Here is a 21,745-nt window from a genome sequence, read left to right as displayed (position 1 = left end):
TTAGTAAATGTGCACTGATCTTTTTAACACCATAGAAAATTTGTTAGATGAATGCATGACCAATTTCTTACAAATTCACATCAGTTGTGACCTGTTTGTAGTCTAGTTTGGCACAAAATTAAGTGTGACCAGTAATACTTGAGAAGTTATTTTCTAGGGAATTATTCATGTGCCTGAACATTTATTGGCATTTCATGGTGGAGCAGTAAAGGGTCTTAGAGAGATAGCTGGGTATCTGTGCTTCTGTGTCTCTGAACTTTGAAAATCGTTTCTGACAAATACAGTTATTGTAGTTATCTTACTTTGATTTATAATTCTCAAGTGGGTATTTCTGGCATAAGTACACCAATTGTGAGTGAATACAGATAGTAATTAATGTTATGGCACATGTATCTGCTTTGAGCTTCTTCCAGTTGGTCAGATATCATTATTACTCATCTAAGTCTTTTTATAGTAATGAAAGATCTTGTTAATAGTTTTGACAAAATATTTTCCAGTGGTAACACTTGCAATCCATCACTAAAAATAGTGGCATCATCAGAGTGCTTTTACAAACAATAAAATAAAATAAAATAAAATAAAATAAAATAAAATAAAATAAAATAAAATAAAATAAAATAAAATAAATAAAATGTTTGAATATTTGGGGGAAATAAGGAAAGAAGGAAGGAAGGAAGGAGGAAAGAAGGAAAAGAAATAAAGAAGGGATTTAGGCAGCTACAGAAAAAAAAAAAAGTAAAGGGTAGCAAAAACAGGAAGGTATAGAGGGAAAGCAGAATGCAGCCATGTCAGGAAAATACAGCCATATTGTCTCTTTGGCCATGACTTTGCACTCAAGGCATGTCAGATTGTGAAAGGTTAATGGGCAGTGGTCTTGAACAAATTCTGGTGAGGGTTAAAAAACCCATGGTCAGTACAGTTTGCTTTCCTATAGTCCTATTACAAAATTGTTTGATTTTACTTGTGAAAAGGAGATATGCATAGGGAGAACAGGGAAATTGTAGGTAACATCAGAGACTACAGTGGGATGATCTTTGCAGGAATAGGGAAAAAAAATCAGGAAAGAGAAACCTCCCATCTGTATTTGCTTCTGAGCTCAAGCTTTCACCCGTGTTTTATAAATCATAGAATCATAGAATCATAGAATATCCTGAGTTGGAAGGGACCCTTAAGGATCATCAAGTCCAACTCTTGACACCGCACAGGTCTACCCAAAAGTTCAGACCATGTGACTAAGCGCACAGTCCAATCTCTTCTTAAATTCAGTCAGGCTCGGTGCAGTGACCACTTCCCTGGGGAGCCTGTTCCAGTGTGCAACCACTCTCTCTGTGAAGAACTTCCTCCTCACAGAGGAAGGAAGTTCTCACAATGCTTTCACTGCCATTTGATGTAAATTATAATAACTAAAGACAACTGCAGGTTTAGTGTATAATTGTTGGTGTAACAATAAACATGTTTTGGTACAGCATAGGAATAGAAAACAAGAAAGATATTTTCACATCTTTTATATTAATTGTGTTGGGAACATACCATTTCTGGTTTACAGACTATATATTTCTTAGAGTAGCAGTGTAAGAGGAATGTGTTTACTTGTCATTTAAAAAGAAGTACTTATTTCCTATTGTCTTATGAAAAATAACAGCATATAGTCCGTGTGAGCACAGATCAATGAGTTATTTTCAAGGAAAAAAATAGTGTCAGCGGAATTTTGAAATGATGAGTTATATATGTTGTAGCTGGCAAAATGTACACATAGTTATTCTGTGAAGAAGCTATATCTGTGAATAATAAATCACAAGAAATGTAATGAATAGTGAAATTAAGGAACCTTCACCACAGTGGAAAGATTCAGCCAGCACCCAATGTGGCAGTGGAAACATGTCTTGTGCTGTAATTGAATCTTGTGTCTTCGAATTATTAGTGAAATGTGTACTTCCCTTACCACTGTTAAAATGAAACAATACTAAAAACAGCAAAGGGAGACACTATTTCAGAATATTCATAAGAATTCTGCAAATATAGTTCCTATTTCAATATATAAGCAAATGTTACAGCATTATGTTCTCACACATTTGATAAAATATGTATGACTACATACTTATTTTTATCTAAGAATTGCTTTGAATTCTATTTAATCTTCAGTTGGTAGTACTTCTTTTTGACTGAAAGCTAAAATGTGGCAATCAAACCTGGCAATTGTTAGCATTGAAGTGATGTAGTTGCCATCATTTCAATTTATGGTAACAGATAATCAAGATTAACACCTTGCTAAATTGAATTAATAGTACAAACATTAATATTTGTTAATGGAGATGGATTATCCATGTCCAGCCCAATTGTGTTTAAAAGTTCTGATAGCAATAAAGGCTGATGTGATTTGAGCTAACACGTTTAGTTTAAGTTGAACAGTAAAAATTTCTTACTAATGTGTTATGGCTGCATGATGGAATCATTCCCATCAAGGTGAAAACAGTCTGACCCTCCCAACCAAAGGTGTTGAGAAATGACTTTAGTGAGAGCAAACTGGCTAATCATGTAGGGTTAGGTGCTAGGTGCTACTTATGCTTTTTAAAATTTTTTGTTTGTTTGTTTGTTTGTTTGTTTTTTAATGGTACATGAATATAATTGCTTCTAGGGTTCCCACTCTGCACTGGTACATCCTCAGCTTGAGTATTGTGTGCAGTTTTGGATGCCACATTATAGGAAAGATGTAAAACTATTAGAGAATACCTAACGAAGGGCTACAAAGATGATGAAGAGTATAGAGGGCAAGACATATGGGGAGAGGCCAACATAACTCCATTTGTTCAGCCCCGAGCAGAGCAGGCTGAGGGGAGGCCTCATGGCGGCCTGCAGCTCCCTCACGAGGGGAGCGGAGGGGCAGGCGCTGAGCTCTGCTCTCTGGGGACAGCGACAGGACCCGAGGGGACGGCATGGAGCTGGGACAGGGGAGGGTCAGGCTGGGGGTTTGGGAAAGGGTCTGCACCCAGAGGGTGGTCGGGCATTAGGACAGGCTGCCCAGGGCAGTGGTCACTGCACTGAGCCTGCCGGAGTTCAAGAAGTGTTTGGACAATGCTCTCAGACATAGGGTCTGATTTTTGGGTGGCGCTGTGTGGAGCCAGGAGTTGGCCTTGATGGGCCTCTTCCAACTTGGGATAATCTATGATTCTACAGTTTAGATATTGTCAAATGTAAAACCACATTTCACTATTTTGAAATGGTACTATTGGACGTATCTTTCCACAGACATTCTTGCACATACTATTTTATAATAAGTGTCCAAGTTGCTAATCACAGGCAAATTTTAGGAAATAGGCAATGCTGTCATTAGAGGATAACAGAGGAAGTAAAATACACTTATTGAATAACTGTAGGTTGAGTATGGTTGTGAAGGGCAATGGTTGTAATTATTGTTTTTGCTATAGTAGTGGCATCCAGTGGCCTAGATTATCTGGAGATTGTGGGAATCCTACAGCTGTAGCAATTGCAACAAGTGTAGTGTACTGTCTGGAAGATAATACTGCAGCATTAAGGAATAGTATGAAGCAACTATCAGGCCTCAGGTAGGCCTTTCTGTTTTGTTTATTTCTAGACGAGGAATCTGACAGTGGATGGACATTTTGGGACGTGGTCACAGTGGAAACCTTGCAGCCATACAGATGGTACCAGTGTTGGATCCTGCCTCTGCAGGACGCGTGTGTGTGACAGTCCAGCTCCTCAGTGTGGAGGGTGGCTGTGTGAAGGACCAACCATGGAAATTGCCAACTGTTCCAGGTAAAAAAAAAATAAATAAATTCAGGTTCTATTGCTTATGGTTTTAAATTTTTAACTTAATCATAAAAAACAAACAAACATCATTTGCATCATTTGAAATCTCATCCACAATCCACTGATCCTGTTATGTACATGAAACAGTCCATAGTGATAGCCACAGCAAATGAGGCATTGGAAATTCTTTCCCAAACATTGTGGGAGGGAATGGCAAATAGTGATTTTAAATGCAGTGTACCAAATGGCAAATAGTGCTTATAAATGCAGCGTACCAAATTATGCTGTCCTCTGTTAGTTTTAACAAAATGTTGGAGAGAAAAAAATAAATAAATGTTAGGTAATATCCAAATTATGATATTTTTCTCAGTTCTTTGAGTTCTGCGAGTCATAAAACTGGTGAAACCTCAGGAGCTCACTATTGTTGAGTTTTATTTTTCTTGATTTCTGTTTTTCTTCTACCAATACCAACTGTGCGCTTAACCATGAGATAGTTCTGAGAACTGCAAAAGTTTCTCTCTCTCTTTTTTTTTTTGTTTGTTTGTTGTTGTTGTTGCTTTGGGCAGAATATTAAATTCTTTTCAAGATGCTTGATCTCAAGTACATTTTTTCTAGTGGATGTTCTAGTGTATACTAGGGAGGTACAAGTGCCTTCACAAAGTTTGCAAATACAGGATATAGCCTTTGAATTCTGTTAGCTCTTCTGATAACTTACAAATAAGGTATTTGTGACTTATCAGAGTCTACTGTTGAAACTGTGATCTAATGCATTTTTATTTTTTTCCTTTAATCACTTTAATCACAAAATAGGTAGCAAAACTTGATGTTCAGATGTCTCTGAAAAAAAAAAAAAAAAAAAAAAGAGACCTGCAAATAATAATTGGACAAATATGTAATTAAAAGTTATCTTCAGAACTTTGGTACAAAAGTTTGCAAATCAAGTTTACCCAAAATAAAGTGACTGAACGCAACTAAGTAGCTTCATGTCTTTGGACTTTATTTACTTCTTGTGTAATGGGGTCCTTCCAGCAGTTTACAATGCAAGGAATATGGAAGGATCAGAGCACTTTTATTTTAGTTCAGTATTCTTTAAGAAATGGAACACAGTGAAGTATTAATGATTTCTACAGAAATATTAATGGGTCAGATTTTGCTGTCAGTCACACCTAATCAGCCATTCGCTATGTATAACAGATGACAGAGCCTGAGCTTTTTATTCTACCAGAAATGGAGGCTGGACACCATGGACTTCTTGGTCACCTTGTAGTACCACTTGTGGAATAGGCTTTCAAGTTCGTCAGCGTTCCTGCAGCAACCCAACCCCTCGACATGGAGGACGTGTCTGTGTGGGACAGAATCGCGAGGAGAGGTGAGTTGTCTTTTCTCTATTATCTATTTTATTTCTTCTGTTCAGCTGTATTCCACAGGATATTTTCTCTTTTACCTACCTGGTTTTTCTTTCATTCCGTTTTCTTCCACTCTCTCTTTAAACCCACTGCTGCACAATAGCAGTATTCCCATTAGCAAGGTTGTGGGGCTGCAGCAGTTCTTTCATCTTTCACTTCAGCTGCATCCCTTCCAAGCCAGCTGAGCTCCTAGTAGTGCCAGAGAATTGTGCTGAAGTCATGTGCTGTTGTCCCTTGAGACCCTGAAAATTGATTCTCCTGGAAAATTGATTGCAGTGTTTGAATTGTAAGTCGCCTGGGCTCAAGACCTGGAATTCAGAGCAAAATATAGTAAGGTCACAGCACTATGTTACTGATACCGTGAGTTCATTTTTTCTGCCTTAAATGAATTAAGCATCTATATAACGTCTAGAGAAGTTTCAAGGGCTTTGTTTTATATTTGATAGATATAATACACCTGGAGTCAAATATCTTTTAGCAAGGTTTCAGTATTTTTGTTGTTGTTTTTGTTGTTTTTTAAATTATTTGTATGTATATTAGCCCCTGAGAAGATCAAGTCAGCTTAAATATTGATTTCAACATCTAATGTTTCGTGCCAGACTGAGCATTTTGTCATTATCTCAGAATCTAAAATTCAGACCTCTGATTTTATCATACACATACCCAAAAGCCTTTAATATGTTATTTATGTGCTAGGAACTTTAATAGAAATTAAACATTTATTTAGATCAAACTAGAATATATTCAGATCCACTACAGCTCTTAGATGGGTTTATTATCTTGTTTCCTGAGGCATGCCAAAAAGTTAATAGCAGAAGACTGGTGCTGGTGTAAGAATTTGGATTACTGTAGACATCCATTACAAGAGATGGGTGTGGATATATTTCCTGTCAATATATACTTGCAGTTTACTTCAGTGCTTCTGTAAAATACTTCCACATAACCAAAGGAGAAGGGATGCTTTTGTCCTACAGTGCTGTCAGATCAAAGTAAGATTTGGTAACCTTTATGGTGAGTTTCAATGGGGGATTTAATTAAGCAACAGCTCTGGCATTTCCTCAGATGAAGACATTCCAGGGAAGGGAATTTTCATCACACATTTATGTATTGACAGAAAATAAGGGATCTGGCTTCTCTAACTCTAAATGTAATGGATTGGTATCGTAGAACATGTGAACACTTGCTGTTTCAGAGCCATTAATATTTACCATTTCATCACAGAGGAAGAGCATTTTGATATTTCAGAAATTGCTTTCTGAAAATAGTTTGCCCAATCAAAAAACCGTTCACCAAATGTAGAATTATATCTGCTGCCACATAGCTCTGTCCTAGCATGAATAACAGTTATTGATTTTCTTGAACTGAGAGGTCAGTCCAGGGCAAGATACAATAAGACTGGATATAGAAGAAAAGAGTTTAGTTTGAATAGACTTTTTGGTGATGGACTATGAATGTTAGCAGTCATTGTCATCTTTATTTTAGTATAGAATAGTCCAATAAGGAGTTTCAGAGAAACACAGAAAGCTGTGAGAAATACTTATCTGATTATAAGAGAAAATGTCCAGTATTAAGACAACGGATGCACTGAAAAAGCAGGTACAAAATGGAAAGTTATATTTACAATGAGTTGAAATACTTACTTAGAAGGATTGGATTTTGGTACGCAGTTGTTCTGAGCAAACAGAAAGCTTAAGTTGCTCTGCTTTTGTAGCCCGCAAGTTACTTGTACTATCCCTCTTTTGTCCATTTCAGCAGCAGTCTGGGATTATGTGCCAGTAAATTTACTGCAGGATACCTTTTTTCTCTCCCAGTTCCTCTGTAGCTGTTTCCTTTCTCCATGAAACAGCCTCCACTCCCACCAGGCCTGCATTGCCTTATCAACGTGCCTCTCATTCACTAGCTTGCTCACAGCTAACTTTCATACCTCTACCCTGATTGTGTTTAGGCTGTCCACGAAACTTTAGTGTGCTGATGCTTTTGGAAGGGTAATATATATTTTATTTCAAGAAGGTGTGGTATGTTAGGACATTTTGTTACACCATTTGTAAAGCAGCTTTTCTAGAGGAACGAGGTATCTTAACAATTATTTCCCAGGATTTTGTCAGTGTCAGGCAAAGAACTTGGATCTTTTCAGAGCTGTTAAAACTGGAGTCCTACGAAACTTGCCAGGCAGGGCTCATCCACCACCCACAGCAAGGGAGCAGAGCAAGCCTGCAGATTGTGGCCGGATTCAACCAAGCATCTGGGTCTAGGTGATACTGTGTTGATGAGGCAGCCTGAGATCCCAGTGGGAATCCAAACTACGGTCTTGAAGATCCCTGGCTGACCTTAAATAGAGCTCCTGGGCCCATGGGTGAGGTTGGTTGCCTCCATTAAAGCTTTTTGAGTGCCCTCAGGGCTCTAACAGCTTGTGGAGAGTTCTGAGCTGAGGGCAATGGAGTACCAGTATTTGTAGTAGTATTAATTCACTGTTTCCGTTCAGTGCCAGTGGAGTTACATCTGTGTCAGGTGGACACTGTGTACTTAAGAACCAGGCCCAATACATTTAGGCAGACTCAGCAAGTAGTCCACTTGCAGTACTTTTTAAGAAATGTCTTTGCCTACAGAGTGCCAATAAGCAGTGTCTCAGATTTTCTCGTGGAAATTAATTAATGTTTATAAATAGCCTAACATTTTACTTTCTTAGTGGCCCAGCCCATAAATAAGGTGAATATTTGTATAGTTTTACTAAAAATTAGTATTAGGTGGTTTACACACCGTGTGCTTTTGTCTTTACAAAAGTATACATTCATGTCACCTTCACACGTTTAGGAGATTAATTAAGGGATTCAGTTTCCACAATCAACATTGTGCCAAGTTTTGGAACAGCTTTTAAACAAACACTGTTTCCAGTAGAAATCCAGTGCATAATTACATAAAAATAAACACAAAAAGACAGCTTATTGCTGAGGTTAATTCTCCTACAGATGTGAATGAATATTCAGTTTGAGAATATTTTTCATGCGTTAAGGAGTAAATGTTTGGTCTAGGCTATGTTTGTTTTACCTCATGAAATCTGTGATCCTGCAATGTCTAATGCATCAAGTAGATCTGTGCTTGCTGGTCTTTCCCTTGAAGTCAGTGGAAATATTTACCAATTTAAAGTTTTGCAGATAGGTTAGGCCATTGCATGCTCTAGTGCTAAAGGATGGGGGGATGGAAAACATTTGAGAGATAGCAGCAAAGACTTGGATTACAAAGTCAATTTGCCTTGTAGAAATAGGTCAAAAATGCAGCTGATGTGTGCTTAGACAGAATATGGAGAGGGAATAAAAATAGGATTTTAACAGAATTTGCTAATCAGATGAAATAATATTGTAATTAAGGCTCGAGATGGAAAACAACCCGATGAATTCACTAGGGGCTTACAAAAATCTGTTGTTTTCTTTTCCTTTTCCTTTTTTTCTTTTTCTTTTCCTTTTCCTTTTTTTCCTTTTCCTTTTCCTTTTCCTTTTCCTTTTCCTTTTTTCCTTTTCCTTTTCCTTCTTTCTTCTTCTTTCTTTTTTTTTCTTTTGTTTTCTTTTGTTTTATTTCCCCTGTGTGTGGAATATTCACTGAAGCTGCTGAGAAAACTCTACAGGTTTGACTTTATAGAGTCTGTATTGTCCTGTCTTGACATTGCATGTCACTGTTCTGTCACTGAATGGAAATGCTTTTCCTCTCCTTGCTGAGGAAGATGTAGTAGTACAGCCTTGTTAAGTCCACTGGTCTTCCTCCTATTGGTGCAGAACTGAGGTACATTAAAATGAAAATCCCTTGCTTCTACGAAGTGTATTCCTCTTCTATTACAAAGGGAAAAAGGAAGAAAAAAGAGCAGAGTAAATCAGAATTAGAAAAATGAATTGGCTGCAGTTAAGGAGTAAACCATTGAAAACACTGGAAATTTTCAGGAGTACAATGTAGGAAGCAGCAGATATTGTCACATTTACTTTGTACACAATCCTCAGAAGATTCAGAACTCTTGGACTTGTTTCCATGAGAAGGAGGAAGCACTGAGAGCCAAACATCCCATCTGTGTAGCCCTGTTTGCTTCTGAGCAGAACAAATGAGCTCGGTCTCCTTCAGCAGAGAAGATCAAACACCAAGAGCCCTTGGACTTGCCCCTACTCCCACGACTACCCTTCCTGACGGGAAGTGTGTGCTCCCATGCTCCTCGCTTTGTCTGTTCCCTCCTCTTCCACAGAAATTCCTGAGAGCACATGCCACAGCCCCAGCCACCTTCCAGAGTCTCCTGAGTGGGGATTTCTGTTGATGCAGCAATCTCTTTCCAGAAAGGCATGTGTGTGCGTCATATGTCTGCCTTCAATTAAAGGAATCCAGCATTCCCATCAACCTCAGCACAGTCTGTGCTTCCCAGTAAGTTAGCAGCTGGTAACCACGAATACCCAGCACACAACAGTATTGCATGGGAATGGGTGGACAGTGATTAAAGTTAGTTTGTTTTTCTTAAATGCATACTAACATAATATTGTTCAAAATTAAGAGTTATGTCTTTAAACAGAATCTCTGTGCAGAGTGAAAAAGACACATTCATAACTGTCATGCAGTTAATGCGTTGTACTCAGTGCTGCATGACAACACTAATTTGACTAAAGTCAAATACTTTGTCTTTTTATAACACTGAAATAAATTGCTGAAATAAATTCCAGTTGTACCCTAATTGCCTGGAGTAAAACTTACAACTTACTCTAAGAACTAGTGGTTCTGGACATATCTGGATAGAGGATGTTTTCCTTTTCCCCAGTATGACAATTCCTTTATTAGGGCATTTGAACTTGGGCTCACTGTAAGGGAAAATGGGAAAGGTCACTGTACAAAACCCACATTTTGCTAGGCTGTTCTTCTATCTGACCTCATCACAGCTAGAGATGGGATTAGGGGAGAGGGCAGTGGTTTCACAGATCCAAGTTTCTTATATTGCGTGTTTTGTTGAATTACTGTAAAATGTTAGCCCTGTGGGTCCTGAGAACAAAATTAAGAGGGGAAGAAAGGGCAAAAGGGAAAAAGGGTTACTGAGTGACTTGAAATGCAGCCAAGAATCAATATAATGAAACTTGGCTCAAAGCCCCTTGCTGTAGCACAGCACTCAAAGATCAATTTCAGGGATGTATCTAATTTTGAAAACATACCTGATGTTTTTAGAGGTTGTCTGACTGAAATAAAAATCAGATTCCAATTGTACACTGTGATTTTTATTCCTTTTCTGAAAAAAATAAAAATCAGCAATCGGTTTTGTCATATTTTTTTTCCCTGATTTGAAAGTAGTATTTGCATGTGAATTTTAGTTTTTGTTTGTTTGTGTTGTTGTTGTTGTTTGGTTGGTTGTTGTTTTTTGTTTTGTTTTGTTTTGTTTTTTCAGTTTCATCTTGTAGTTTCAACTGTAACTTTAAACATTGCTGGTTAGCAGAATTGCTAGTCTTTGAAGTGCTTACTGTGTCAATTGCTAGGCTCCATTCTGTCTTCCACTTAAGAGAGAGAGCAGGTGATAGAGCACGATGGCATTAAGAGGCACTGTGTAGAGTCAGGAATCCCATCCAAATGAGATTTGTCACACCTGACTTCAGGTGTCCACGATGTGAGTGTTAATGCACAAGTGAGATGGCTGAATTTCCACTATAGTTTATAGATCTCTAGGCAACACAGGCAGTGGAGAACAGACTGATTTGTTTCATTCTACTATATATTCCTAAATTGTGCCAAATTAATGATTCTAGCTCTGTAGGTTATATCAACAAAATTTGAATTGGCTGTATGGAATCTTAGATGTCTCTCTCTCACACAACTCTTATAGTCATTATAGAGGAATCAGTACATCGAGGACTGTATTTGTATGACCTGTATTAGACATTTACTTTATGGTGACATAATTCATGTTTTTAAAAAGATTGTTTCTTTCCATGAGCTGTTGCTCGAGTTTAGATGAGTACTTCATTTCTAGAGAGCTACACTGTATGTGTCTATATTTTAAGGTGAGATGAATCCCACCCTTAGTTTCACTTTTTGCGTGGCTGAATATCAGTAATTGTCAATTTCATGGCAGACTTGCTTAATCCCATGTGTGTATCCCAAATTAATTTAGCACATCTCCATTCAAAACTAATTAAAATATGCAAAATATGTACTCATTTAAATAAATAAATGGTGATGTTGCATGTAAGTTTCATTGGGTAAACATTCTCAACAAATGATCACAGAGACCAACTATCACAAATATTTCCATAAATGAATGCATGTGACAGAGAATATGCATGCAGCTGTTTGAGTTTTTTGAGAAGAATATCCAGTCCCAGAACATTCCTCTGCATCTTTAGGGATAGCATAATATGAACTGTGAAATGCAAATAATGAACATTCAAGAGAAAAAAAAAGAAGTTTATGCACAAACTATGGTTGAAAAGACATTTACTCAAATCACACACAGAAGAATTCCGAGATAGCAGATTCATAAATATTGATTTTTTATTGTTTTCCCCTCAGTTTGCTGGAGAACAGCAGACAAGCCCAATACAAGCTGTTAATAGTTTACTTAACAATACCAAAACACGACACTAAATATTGCTACCCCATTTACCCCACTCCCAACCTTTTAAATTGCAGTGGAGTTGCTCAGACCTACAGATAAATTTTAAATCACAGGGTCCAGTGTATGTGATAAGCCTACTGATATATATATATATATATAAATATAAATATATATAAACTGATATATATATATCACACAAACAACGTTTTTTCCTTACAGACTTCTGAACATGCAAATTCTTTGGTAATGAATAATTAAAGCTTGAAGATCTTGGGGATTTCTGGAAAAAGAAAAAAAAAAGTTGTTATTCTTTCTGAAATGTTGTTATTCTTTTTGAAAATAACAACAGTTTATACTGTCATTGTTTCTCTTTGTGTAGAAAATGAATTACTGTTCAGTTTTCATGGCAAGAGAGTGCAAAGTGATGAAAGCCTGCCAGAAATGCAAGAAGACAGTGGATTTTGGATGACTGGTGTAAAAGATGAGGAAGTATTGTAATAAATGGAATTGTTTGTTCAGAACAGTCAGAAATAGTAGGAACAAGAGCCATACAGTGGCAACCACAGTGGTCCCTTTTTGAGTCCCAGTTGTGCTTACTGATAGCCCAAACCCTTTGAACCCACACAGAGGGGCTTTACCAAGCAGTGTATGCTACAGCCAGTGTCACTAGATGGCACACTCTAAAAATCAGGAACCTTAGGTTTTTACAAAAAGTCAAAAAGAAAAAAAAAAAAAAACAACACTAAAAGTTGGGACTTTCCCAAATGTCTGAATGTCGTGTAACAGTAATGATGGCTTTGTAATTAGATATTCCTGTTTCCCTCAAGATCTTGGAAGCACCCTGAATCAGTTTGCAGCCCACTGGGAAATCCTTCAAAGATTATAATAGCTAAAAACACCCCTTACAAGATAAAGCAGTAACACTATCAGAACAATACACTTCTCTGTGCCTAGAGTCAATGTTTCAGTTTTTATTTTGCCCATAAAAGTGGAGTCACTGTAGAAAGCAAAATGCAAAAAAAAAAAAAAAAACAGAAAAAAGAAAAAAAGCTTTCTAAGGATGAGAGAGTTGGTTCTTAATCAATGCTTGGCTGGAGAATGATAGAAGAGTGCCTGCCTAAATGGTTGTCTTTTGTTTGTTTGACTCATTTCTGCCCCAGATGTATAGCCACAATTGTTATTATGAAAGTAGCTGTCAGCCTTGCTTATGTGCTCACAGTGCAATAGCATGGTTGTATCATGAGTTGTATCATAGAGAGTATTAAGGCACTGAATAAAGCAAACAAATGCTTCAAATGCTTCAATAAATTCTTAAACTCTGCACAGTGTGATAACCATTAGTTCAATGTTTTATGAATAAGAGAAGGGCCCTTTGTATAAAATATTTTCTTGTACAAACACCTATCTGAATAATCAAATAAAGAACTTGGAGGAGTTTTTGTCTCGATACTAAACAGATTATTTGGCTCCTTGTCTGCCTCTTCTCACAGGTACTGCAATGAGCATCTGTTGTGCCCCCCTCATGTGTTTTGGACAGGCTGGGGTCCATGGGAACGCTGCACTGCTCAGTGTGGAGGAGGGATTCAAGCTCGGCGTAGGATATGTGAAAATGGTCCTGACTGTCCTGGCTGCAGTGTCGTAAGTAATTCTCAGCTTGCCCTTCAGCAAATAGGCATGTGCCCATGTGATGTACCCCTAACATGAGTCAGTAGAGTACATTTGTCTCTGCATTGCTGGTGTGTGCTGAAATTCACACAGTTTATTGGAGAAATATATATCAATCAGTTTTTATATAATGTCATCTAGATTATAGGCTTCCTGAGGCAAGGTTGGTGCAGACGGGGAATGTGTCTTCGGCAGGTTTATGGTCTTTTTTATTTTGTTCACCAGAATACATGGGAACTCTTGCTATGAGCCCAGGTCTCTGGTGTCTCTGGTCCTGTACAGCACAGAAAAGGATAGCTTTAAAATCTAAATAAATAATGTGACAAAAAGTGAATAAAGATTACACAGTGATCTTAGCATCTCAGCAGCCTAACAGCTGCCAATTTATGAAGCTACTGTGGGACAATTTTGAATGAATTAAATAAATTGTGAATACCTCATTTACAAAGAGAAGTGTGGGGAACAGCATATAGGGGCTTTTTCTTACATATGGAACAAACAGAGCATTATGTTTCATGGGATGGGCACATCAAAATGGAACATTGCTTTCTTGAAGCAGTATATACATAGCAGCGTATGAGTGTTTGAGAGAAACATAGCAGAGACATGCAGAGAGCAGGGTGACAAGTTCACTGCAGTACACTAGGAAAATAAGGTCGGTGTGAATAGTGATGAATGGTTAACGCCATCAAAGCCAAAGGAAAGGATTTTGTTGCAGTACAACTAGAAGCTGAAGGAAAGACTTAGCAAGTGTAGGTGAATATCAGAAGATGAACCTTGGGGTGCCGTTTCATGTTACAGCTAATTTGAATTCTAGTGATGGATTGTCATGGAAGGGGATATTATGTAGAAAGCAAAATTTGAAGTGGCTGAAACCTAAGAAGATAGATTCTGTTGCTGAATGACAGAAGGTATTGTTAATCTCCCCAGTGACCAAAATGAACACAGCTCAAAGGAAAATTGTGGGTTCTGTTTTATCCATGTAGAGTTTAATGACCAGGCCTAATGTTGCACACTGAGAAATATGCACTGAGCTTTGTTCCAGAATACTAGACACAGAATAATTTTTATTTATTTCTTTTTTCACATATTAAACCAATCTTTACATGCCTTCATTTCAGAGAGTAAACAATTAATTCTGAGGTTTGTCATCATCTCTAGACTATTTGTTAGTCTGGTAGTAATTCAGTACTAAAGGAAGGATCATTTGTTACCTTTCTTAATTTTAAGCATTTGTGTATTTTCCCAGGATTTGTTCTCTTAATATTTATCCTGGTGGTAAAGTGCATTTTCATTATATTGAAAACATCCAACATTTTTTTTCTTGTCTTTCAGCTGAACTTTAAGAATTAACCTAATAACTTTTTCAAAGTTTTCCAAAATATTTGTTTCCCCCAATGGTACACAAAAAAAGCAGACATATGGCCTAGATCTGTTGTTAAATCTTCATGGCTAGCATAGTAAAGAGCATAGTGTGAAAGGTTTCTGTCCCAGTCATCCCTGTTTATCCCATCTCCTAGTATTCATGACTTCATGGGATGGGATAAACAAGTATTCTAGTTTAACTGGTATTCATTATTCACTTGGAAAGCTAAATAATCTCAGGAAAAGATGCAATGAAAGTGGTAGTATTCTACCCTACCTACTATCAGATCTGGAGTAAAAGATGTTATAAGCCTTTCACCAAGTGAATGAAAGGCATACCTGAAATAAATAGGCTCAGGGAATTAAAATACCAAGTTCTCTCTTTTTTTTTTTTTTTTTTTTTCAATCATGAGAAGATAGCTTTAATATAAAAGAAGGCATTCTGAGTTTCTTATTTACCTTCAGTAAAGATGAATTCAGGGAAACTTTCATAATGCTAGAATAACCTGAGTTGCCATAGGTCTTCTGCAGTTGTATGGTTTGGATTCTGCTGTCTGTGTAGTCAGGACTTGCATTCTTAAAAAGCAGGAAAGAAGCACGTAGACAGAGGAGAGCATACCATTTAAGAAGAAAATAAAAATATTAGACTTCATTTCATTTTGAAATGTTTTTTTTTGTTGTTTTTTTTTTTTTTTTGTGATGCATCAGAAGTGTAGGGAGGCCTAAGTGCTGTCTTGGGACCATTTTCAACTATGGTGGTTCTTTATCTTTAAAACAATTTTTCAGTGGGGGGTTGGGGGCGAAAAAACACCGCAACTGTTTTCTTAAGAAAGGGTCTTCATATTGTTTGCCGGCAGTATCAGTGAACCAGATATCAGGTAGGGAGTACCTATCTCTTCTGTTTACTAATCTGAGACCAGCCTGTGTGTCTGTAGTACAGCCAACCTTAATCTCTTTAGCTGTTCTCATTTTGCTGCTTTTACCATATCCATAGCAGTTGTCTGTGTCCATCTGATGATTTCTACTATGTAATTTTTACTCAGCAAATTTCCTCCCTTTTAGCTCTGTTGTATTGCTGTTAGTCCATAACAGCACAGCAGGTGGCTACTGCTTGTGTTTTGCTTTTTTCTCATCAGCTGGTTCCTTGGCTGTATCTCATATTCAACCAAGACAGAATTCAACCAAGACGATTGGATATTTCTTATCAGTACTTAGTAGAGAGTTCCATGCAGCTATTGCAAACTTAGCATTTTATAAAATAATAATGAACCTTTTGATGCATGCAGATATTCCAAAGATATAAAAACATGATGGCATCTCTCACTGAAGTTTACTCAATACATGAAAATAGATGACTGGAGAATAAAGACCAAAACCATTTAAGCATTTATGCTCAATATAGAAGACCATAAACTTTTATGATATATGAGAGCTAGAACACAGATACTCCAGAAGGTCAAAAACATGAAGTTTGAAGTCAAAATCTGGAGCCATAAGGACCTTTCAAGATCTTTATGCTAATCAAAGTTAGTGCAGAATGCTGGAAATTGTCTAATGAGTGAGAGGATTGTCACAGCCAAATTTAAGAGCAGCCAAAATCAGGTAATTGAAAGCTTAGGTGGATGACAAAACAGGTATTACTCTAATGTATTCAGGTGATCCATGTGCTAGAGAAAGCACTATGGAATTCTGTGGACTAAGTTAATATGACTCAGAGGACAAATCTCTTTAGATTTTACAGCATACTTGGGTAAATTGTACGTTTGCTTCAGAAAGCTCTTTTCCCCTGAGAAGCATAATCTCAGTTGAGTTTGCCTCGGGTCAGTAATAAAAAGTAAATTATTTTCAGAATTATTCCTAGAATAGGAATTCTAGTCCAAGGCTGCAGTTGGATGACATACATTTTGTATTTGTGTTCTCATTTCAGTCATGCTAACATATACATTGATTTTAGTATTGTAATGGAAATCTGGTAAAGAGTATATACTTCACATATACCAAAACAAAGCATGTTAGATTTTTCTGTGAAATAGAACAGAAGAGCAGATTTTGTGTTGTTGTTCCTTATAAATAGTTCCTAGTGTTGCATTCATATTTTTTCATTATTATTTTAATGTTCCAGAATTGTGCTGAAAACCAGGGAATTCTTTATTCTAAAGTTTCTGCTAGGACACGTTTAAAAAAAAATGTCTTGGAAAAACAAATATCAGAAATGTTCTCTTTCATTAAGTTTTTAAAAGGAATTTGAAGATGGAAGGTTTGCAGAAATACTTTGTCCATCAGAAAGGACAGAGTCTGCCTTTAAAATATTTGTCATATCCCAAAATAAATTCCAAACGCCCATTTGAGCAACAAGAGAACAGAAAAGATCGTTATTGTGTTTTTATTTATTTATTTATTTAAGTTTCTGCCTGATCTCTAAGTTAAGGGAAAATACTCCATCAACTATTGCAAAACCAGAAAATGTATTCTCACATATGTGAGGTACAAAAAATTACACTTTTTCTATGACATTTGACTATTTCATGCTCGTTTCCTTTTCAAATCTTTTTTTTTTTTTTTTTTCCCTCTCTATAATGTAAACTCCATGGAATATTAGTTGTTTCTTGTATGTTTTAAATGTTTTGCAAAATAGAGCCTGCCTTCCTCTGATGATGTATGTGTAGCTGCAATTATAACCAATATCAAGTAATTAAAACGGTTTAAAAAATCACAAGAAATAGTTTCAGAAAATGCTGACATACTGAAAAGTGGTACATGTGACTCTCAACTTTGTCAGTTAAGTGGGTTATCAACTTGGCATGCATAGTCGAAGTAAATGTGAAATACAAAGTGATTGAAATGATGTGAACATATATCCAAGTATGAGGCAGTTAAGGTAGTGTTTAATTACATATACAGCAATCATTCTGCTGTTTGATTTATTTAACTTTGAGAAAGGGGCTAAATTGCAAGTTGTTTGCTTTCTTGCTTAAAATAAAGCATTGTGAAACTTCACTTTTTTGAGAAGTATATAATTTTAAAAGTAAAGCTACAAAATAAACCTTTGTCTCTTGGAAAACTATCAAAACTCCCCTTAATTCAGTACAAATTAAGAAATTCACTACAACCTACGACAGTTGACAGTGACTTCAGTTTTCTTCTGAGGTTCCTATAACAAACTCTTTCAGGGACTTCCAAGTCACGTGCAATATTTTATTTTATGGAACAATTATAGTTGTTTTGAAATCTTTTTCAAATCTAGTTGGACATGTTGCCCTAAATATGTATTCTCACATTCAGGAGCTTTGCCCTTGATGGTTATGTATGATACAGATTATGTGCTTTGGATTCAGAATCCCAGATCTTATTTAAAATACCATAGGAAACAAATGTTATGGTAACTATGCATAAGCTTTCCCAGGGCTTTCAATGTAGGGAATGGCTTTGTTCCACAAAGTCAGGTGAAGGCCAAGTGCCTCCGTTCATGTAAGGAGTCCTATTGATCAGAGATTGGAGCCTCTGTTCATGTAAGGAGTCCTATTGTTCAGAGATTGGAGACCTGATTCAATACATCCAGGACATTCCATGCTGTGTCCTAAAATGGCAAGTTCACCAGTGTCCTGTTACAACTTTTGCTATTTGTTATGGTTTTCAGCAGCTCCTATGCTGTAGATCACAGAATCATAGAATGGCTTGGGTTGGAAGGGACCTTGAAGATAATCTAGTTCAAACCCCTCTGCCATGGACAGGTATGCCACCCACTAAATCAGCTTGCCCAGGGTCTCATCCAACCTGTCTTTGAACACCTCCAGGGATGGGACATCCACAGCTTCTCTGAGCAACCTATTCCAGTGCCTCACCACCCTCCGAGTGAAGAATTTTCTTCTAAGCTCTAATCTAAATCTCCCCTCTTTTAGTTTAAAACCTTTTCCACTTGTCCTGTCATTATCTGCCTGAGCAAAGAGTTGCTCTCCATCTTCTTTATAAGCCCTCTTTAAGTACCAAAAAGTTGCAATAAGGTCACCCCAGAGCCTTCTCTTCTGTAGGCTGAACAGCCCCAGCTTCTTTCAGCCTTTCTTCAAAGAAGAGTTGCTCCAGCCCTCTGATCATCTTCGCGGGCCTTCTCCGGACCTGTTCTAACAGGTTCACATCCTTGTGATGAGGTTTGACTGGAGAGCTGTCTTACCTAACAATATGAAATTGCAACAAGTTGCGTGAAAAATACTGATTCATTAGAGGACAAAAGCTTAAATTAGTTTTGACCTTCAGAGACAGAGTTACTGCTGAGACCCTTATTTGTTCTAGGTTGCATCCGATGCTGGTCAGTGAGTTTGATTGTTAGCACACATGCAGTTTGTGACTAGCCACTGCATGTCTTTTAATTTTAGTGGTAGGACTGCTAAGTTCCACTGGCAGGAGATATGAGAAAGGGGAAGTGAAAGAAGGAAAAATTTTGAAGTCTTGAAATATAAACTTACAGGAAATCAAGCTTCATTAGTCGCTTATGGAACTACACGTGTAGTATAGTTTTCTTTGATAAATAGTATTTCCGTGAAATCAGAATTGACAACAGAGAGAATGGTATACATAAATAAATAAATACTTATTTTAACAGAGAGACTCAAGTAATGGTAAGATACGCAGCAACTGAAATGTATTTTGAGGGAATTCAAGACCAAAAAAGAACATCATATGTAACTCCCAATGTTTCTACCAGTCTGTTCTGGGAGAAAGTTTCTTCCTATCCTCCATCTAGCAATCATGAGAGCAGGTCACACCAGATAGCCATTTAGAAGCACATCTAGTATTTCCTGTACAGTTTCAGAGGACTGGCTTAGCCCACTAACCCCAGCTGCAACCAGTTTCAGGTGCTAAAAAAGAAGGCAAAGAATAAGGTAAAAGAAATACATGGAAAATCTGCATATGCAAAAGAATCCTTCTTGATCCCTGGAAGCACCTGACTAAAACTCAAAATATGACAACTGGTTATAGTAATTACTATGCTATAGAAATGCACCTATTTATAGATAGTAAATGTAATGGAACAGTTGTATGAACCGCATATTTTTAAGGACATCAGAGGCCTAAGATAGGAGTGAAACTCATATAGCTCTACATTGTGTGTTTTATGTGGAGTGAAGGAGGAAAAAAATAATCTCTGTCCTGGAGTAATATGTTGGGAGGGAGGGGGAATGATAGACTGCTGCTGTTGTTTTTTGTTTGTTTGTTTAAGAGAGAAAAAGATAGCAAGCTTCATATCTACATTTATCTAAATTAAAGGAAAAGAAGAAAGCAATGCAGGTGGAGAGGGGCTGTTTTACCTGATCTCAAAATGCCAAAAAACTTCAGCGTATAAAATAACTAAGATGCTGAATGGAAAGTGGAAATCAATTCCTTAAGATACTACTAAAGCAGACTACTTGATACATTCCTAGCATTATTTTTCAAGAAGATTACAGGGGCTTTTTTTGCCAATCAAATTGAAACAGCTTCAAAGTATATGGCTTTAAATTTGTGATACAGTATTACAAGGAAGTATGGTCATTGAAGTGATATACTAGCAAGAAGATGTAGGATTTGAAGGGTGTATCTAGCCAGGTATACATGTACTATTGGGTTATCATGGAAGAGGATATGTGAGATTATTGTGAGATTACTCTAGATTTCCTAAAGGAAAGAACTTGGGTTCTAAGAAAAAAAATAAAAAAATAATTTTCTTTGTAATACTGGCAGAAAAATTTGGATTATGTTTTCTGGTGTCCTGAAGTTGGGAGGCATCATCAACGCAGAGGTTGATTTGGTTGTTTTATTGCTAGATGTCTCTAAGGGCTGAAGTAATATAAGTGAAAAGAGTTGTATCATCATTGCAAAGTCATAAAGTTTCAAGGAATCTCCTGCTCTCACTTTGAAGCACAGTGAAGTACAAGACAGCAGTTGGGTGCACAACTTGTTTATAATACTAGCTAAAAGCCAGAAAAGTTATGTAGCAGTGAAAAAATGTAGATTTGGTTTTAGCAGTTAGGAAGTTTCAGAAAGGTATTTCCAATAAAGACATAAAGGTAGTCTAGGGTTTCCCATAAACAATCTCAGAAAGGCTAACTACAACAGCCCAGACTGAAGCTAGTTGAAATCACGTTGCAAGTAATGGTTAATTCTCCATCACTGGTTATCTTCACTTATCTTCAAAGTGGAGCTTATTTTGAAGCTGAATTTATCTAATTCCCTTGAATTAAGGACTGAAGTCATTGGATCATGTTACAATTTCCTCTACAAATTTTATAAATCTTTTCCATCACAAAGCTGTCTTTGCAAGTACGCAAACACCTAAATTTTACTGCAGGTAGCTCAGCAACAACCTTAGGGCATTGTGCAGTTACAATCAAAATGGGGAAAAAGGGTGCATGACACATCACATTGAAAATTATGCCAGAGGCATGATAGAGCTGTTCTATAAATCTGTTCTGTAGCCACACTTACTGTTCTTAAAGGAAAGTAGTAGAAGGGAGTATAGCCCTAGGAAATTTTCAGAGAAAGCCAAAGGCTGGGATTCTGATAAATCGGAGTAGACACGGTTCTAGTGTACAAAGGACCAATATTTAAAATAATAACAGATCTGCAGAGGAAACACTGCGATTTCTGTGCACTCTGTATTGTAATACACAATTTTAATTTTTAATTTTAAAGTAATATGGAGCCACTTAATTGAATTTAATTCTATTCACGGCATTGGTACGTGATGCAACTTGTTGCAAGACATTGTTGAGGCTTAAAACTTAAGAATAAAAAAAAACTATTCAACATATTCAGCAACTCTATACAAAGTGTGCAGAATAGCAGGATGAAATAGAGTTATAATAGATCCAAAAAAAACCCTAAAGCTTAGGTGGCATGGTAAATCACATTTTAAACTTTTAAAGTTTTTTTTGAATATGAAGAGTCTGATTGATCTGTGCTTTGAGCATTCCACTTATTTCTGTGCTGTCCTTTGCCAATAACC

The 21,745-nt window shown here is 36.9% G+C and overlaps 1 protein-coding gene across 6 annotated transcripts in view; it reads left to right on the top strand.

The window, feature by feature from the left end:
* Positions 1-21,745, top strand: part of SEMA5A (semaphorin 5A) — a 329,372-nt gene that overhangs the window by 246,382 nt on the left and 61,245 nt on the right. For all 6 annotated transcript variants that reach the window (XM_072034957.1, XM_027451744.3, XM_072034958.1 and 3 more), the window contains 3 exons: positions 3,593-3,774; positions 4,994-5,137; positions 13,227-13,374. In XM_072034957.1, coding sequence (XP_071891058.1) covers positions 3,593-3,774; positions 4,994-5,137; positions 13,227-13,374 — 474 coding nt within the window. The remainder of the gene's footprint in view (positions 1-3,592; positions 3,775-4,993; positions 5,138-13,226; positions 13,375-21,745) is intronic.

Source organism: Anas platyrhynchos, chromosome 2 (assembly GCF_047663525.1).
Source record: "Anas platyrhynchos isolate ZD024472 breed Pekin duck chromosome 2, IASCAAS_PekinDuck_T2T, whole genome shotgun sequence".
Classification (NCBI taxonomy): domain Eukaryota; kingdom Metazoa; phylum Chordata; class Aves; order Anseriformes; family Anatidae; genus Anas; species Anas platyrhynchos.
The sequence above is the reverse complement of the archived record's forward strand: the minus strand, read 5'-3'. Positions and strand labels throughout refer to the sequence as shown.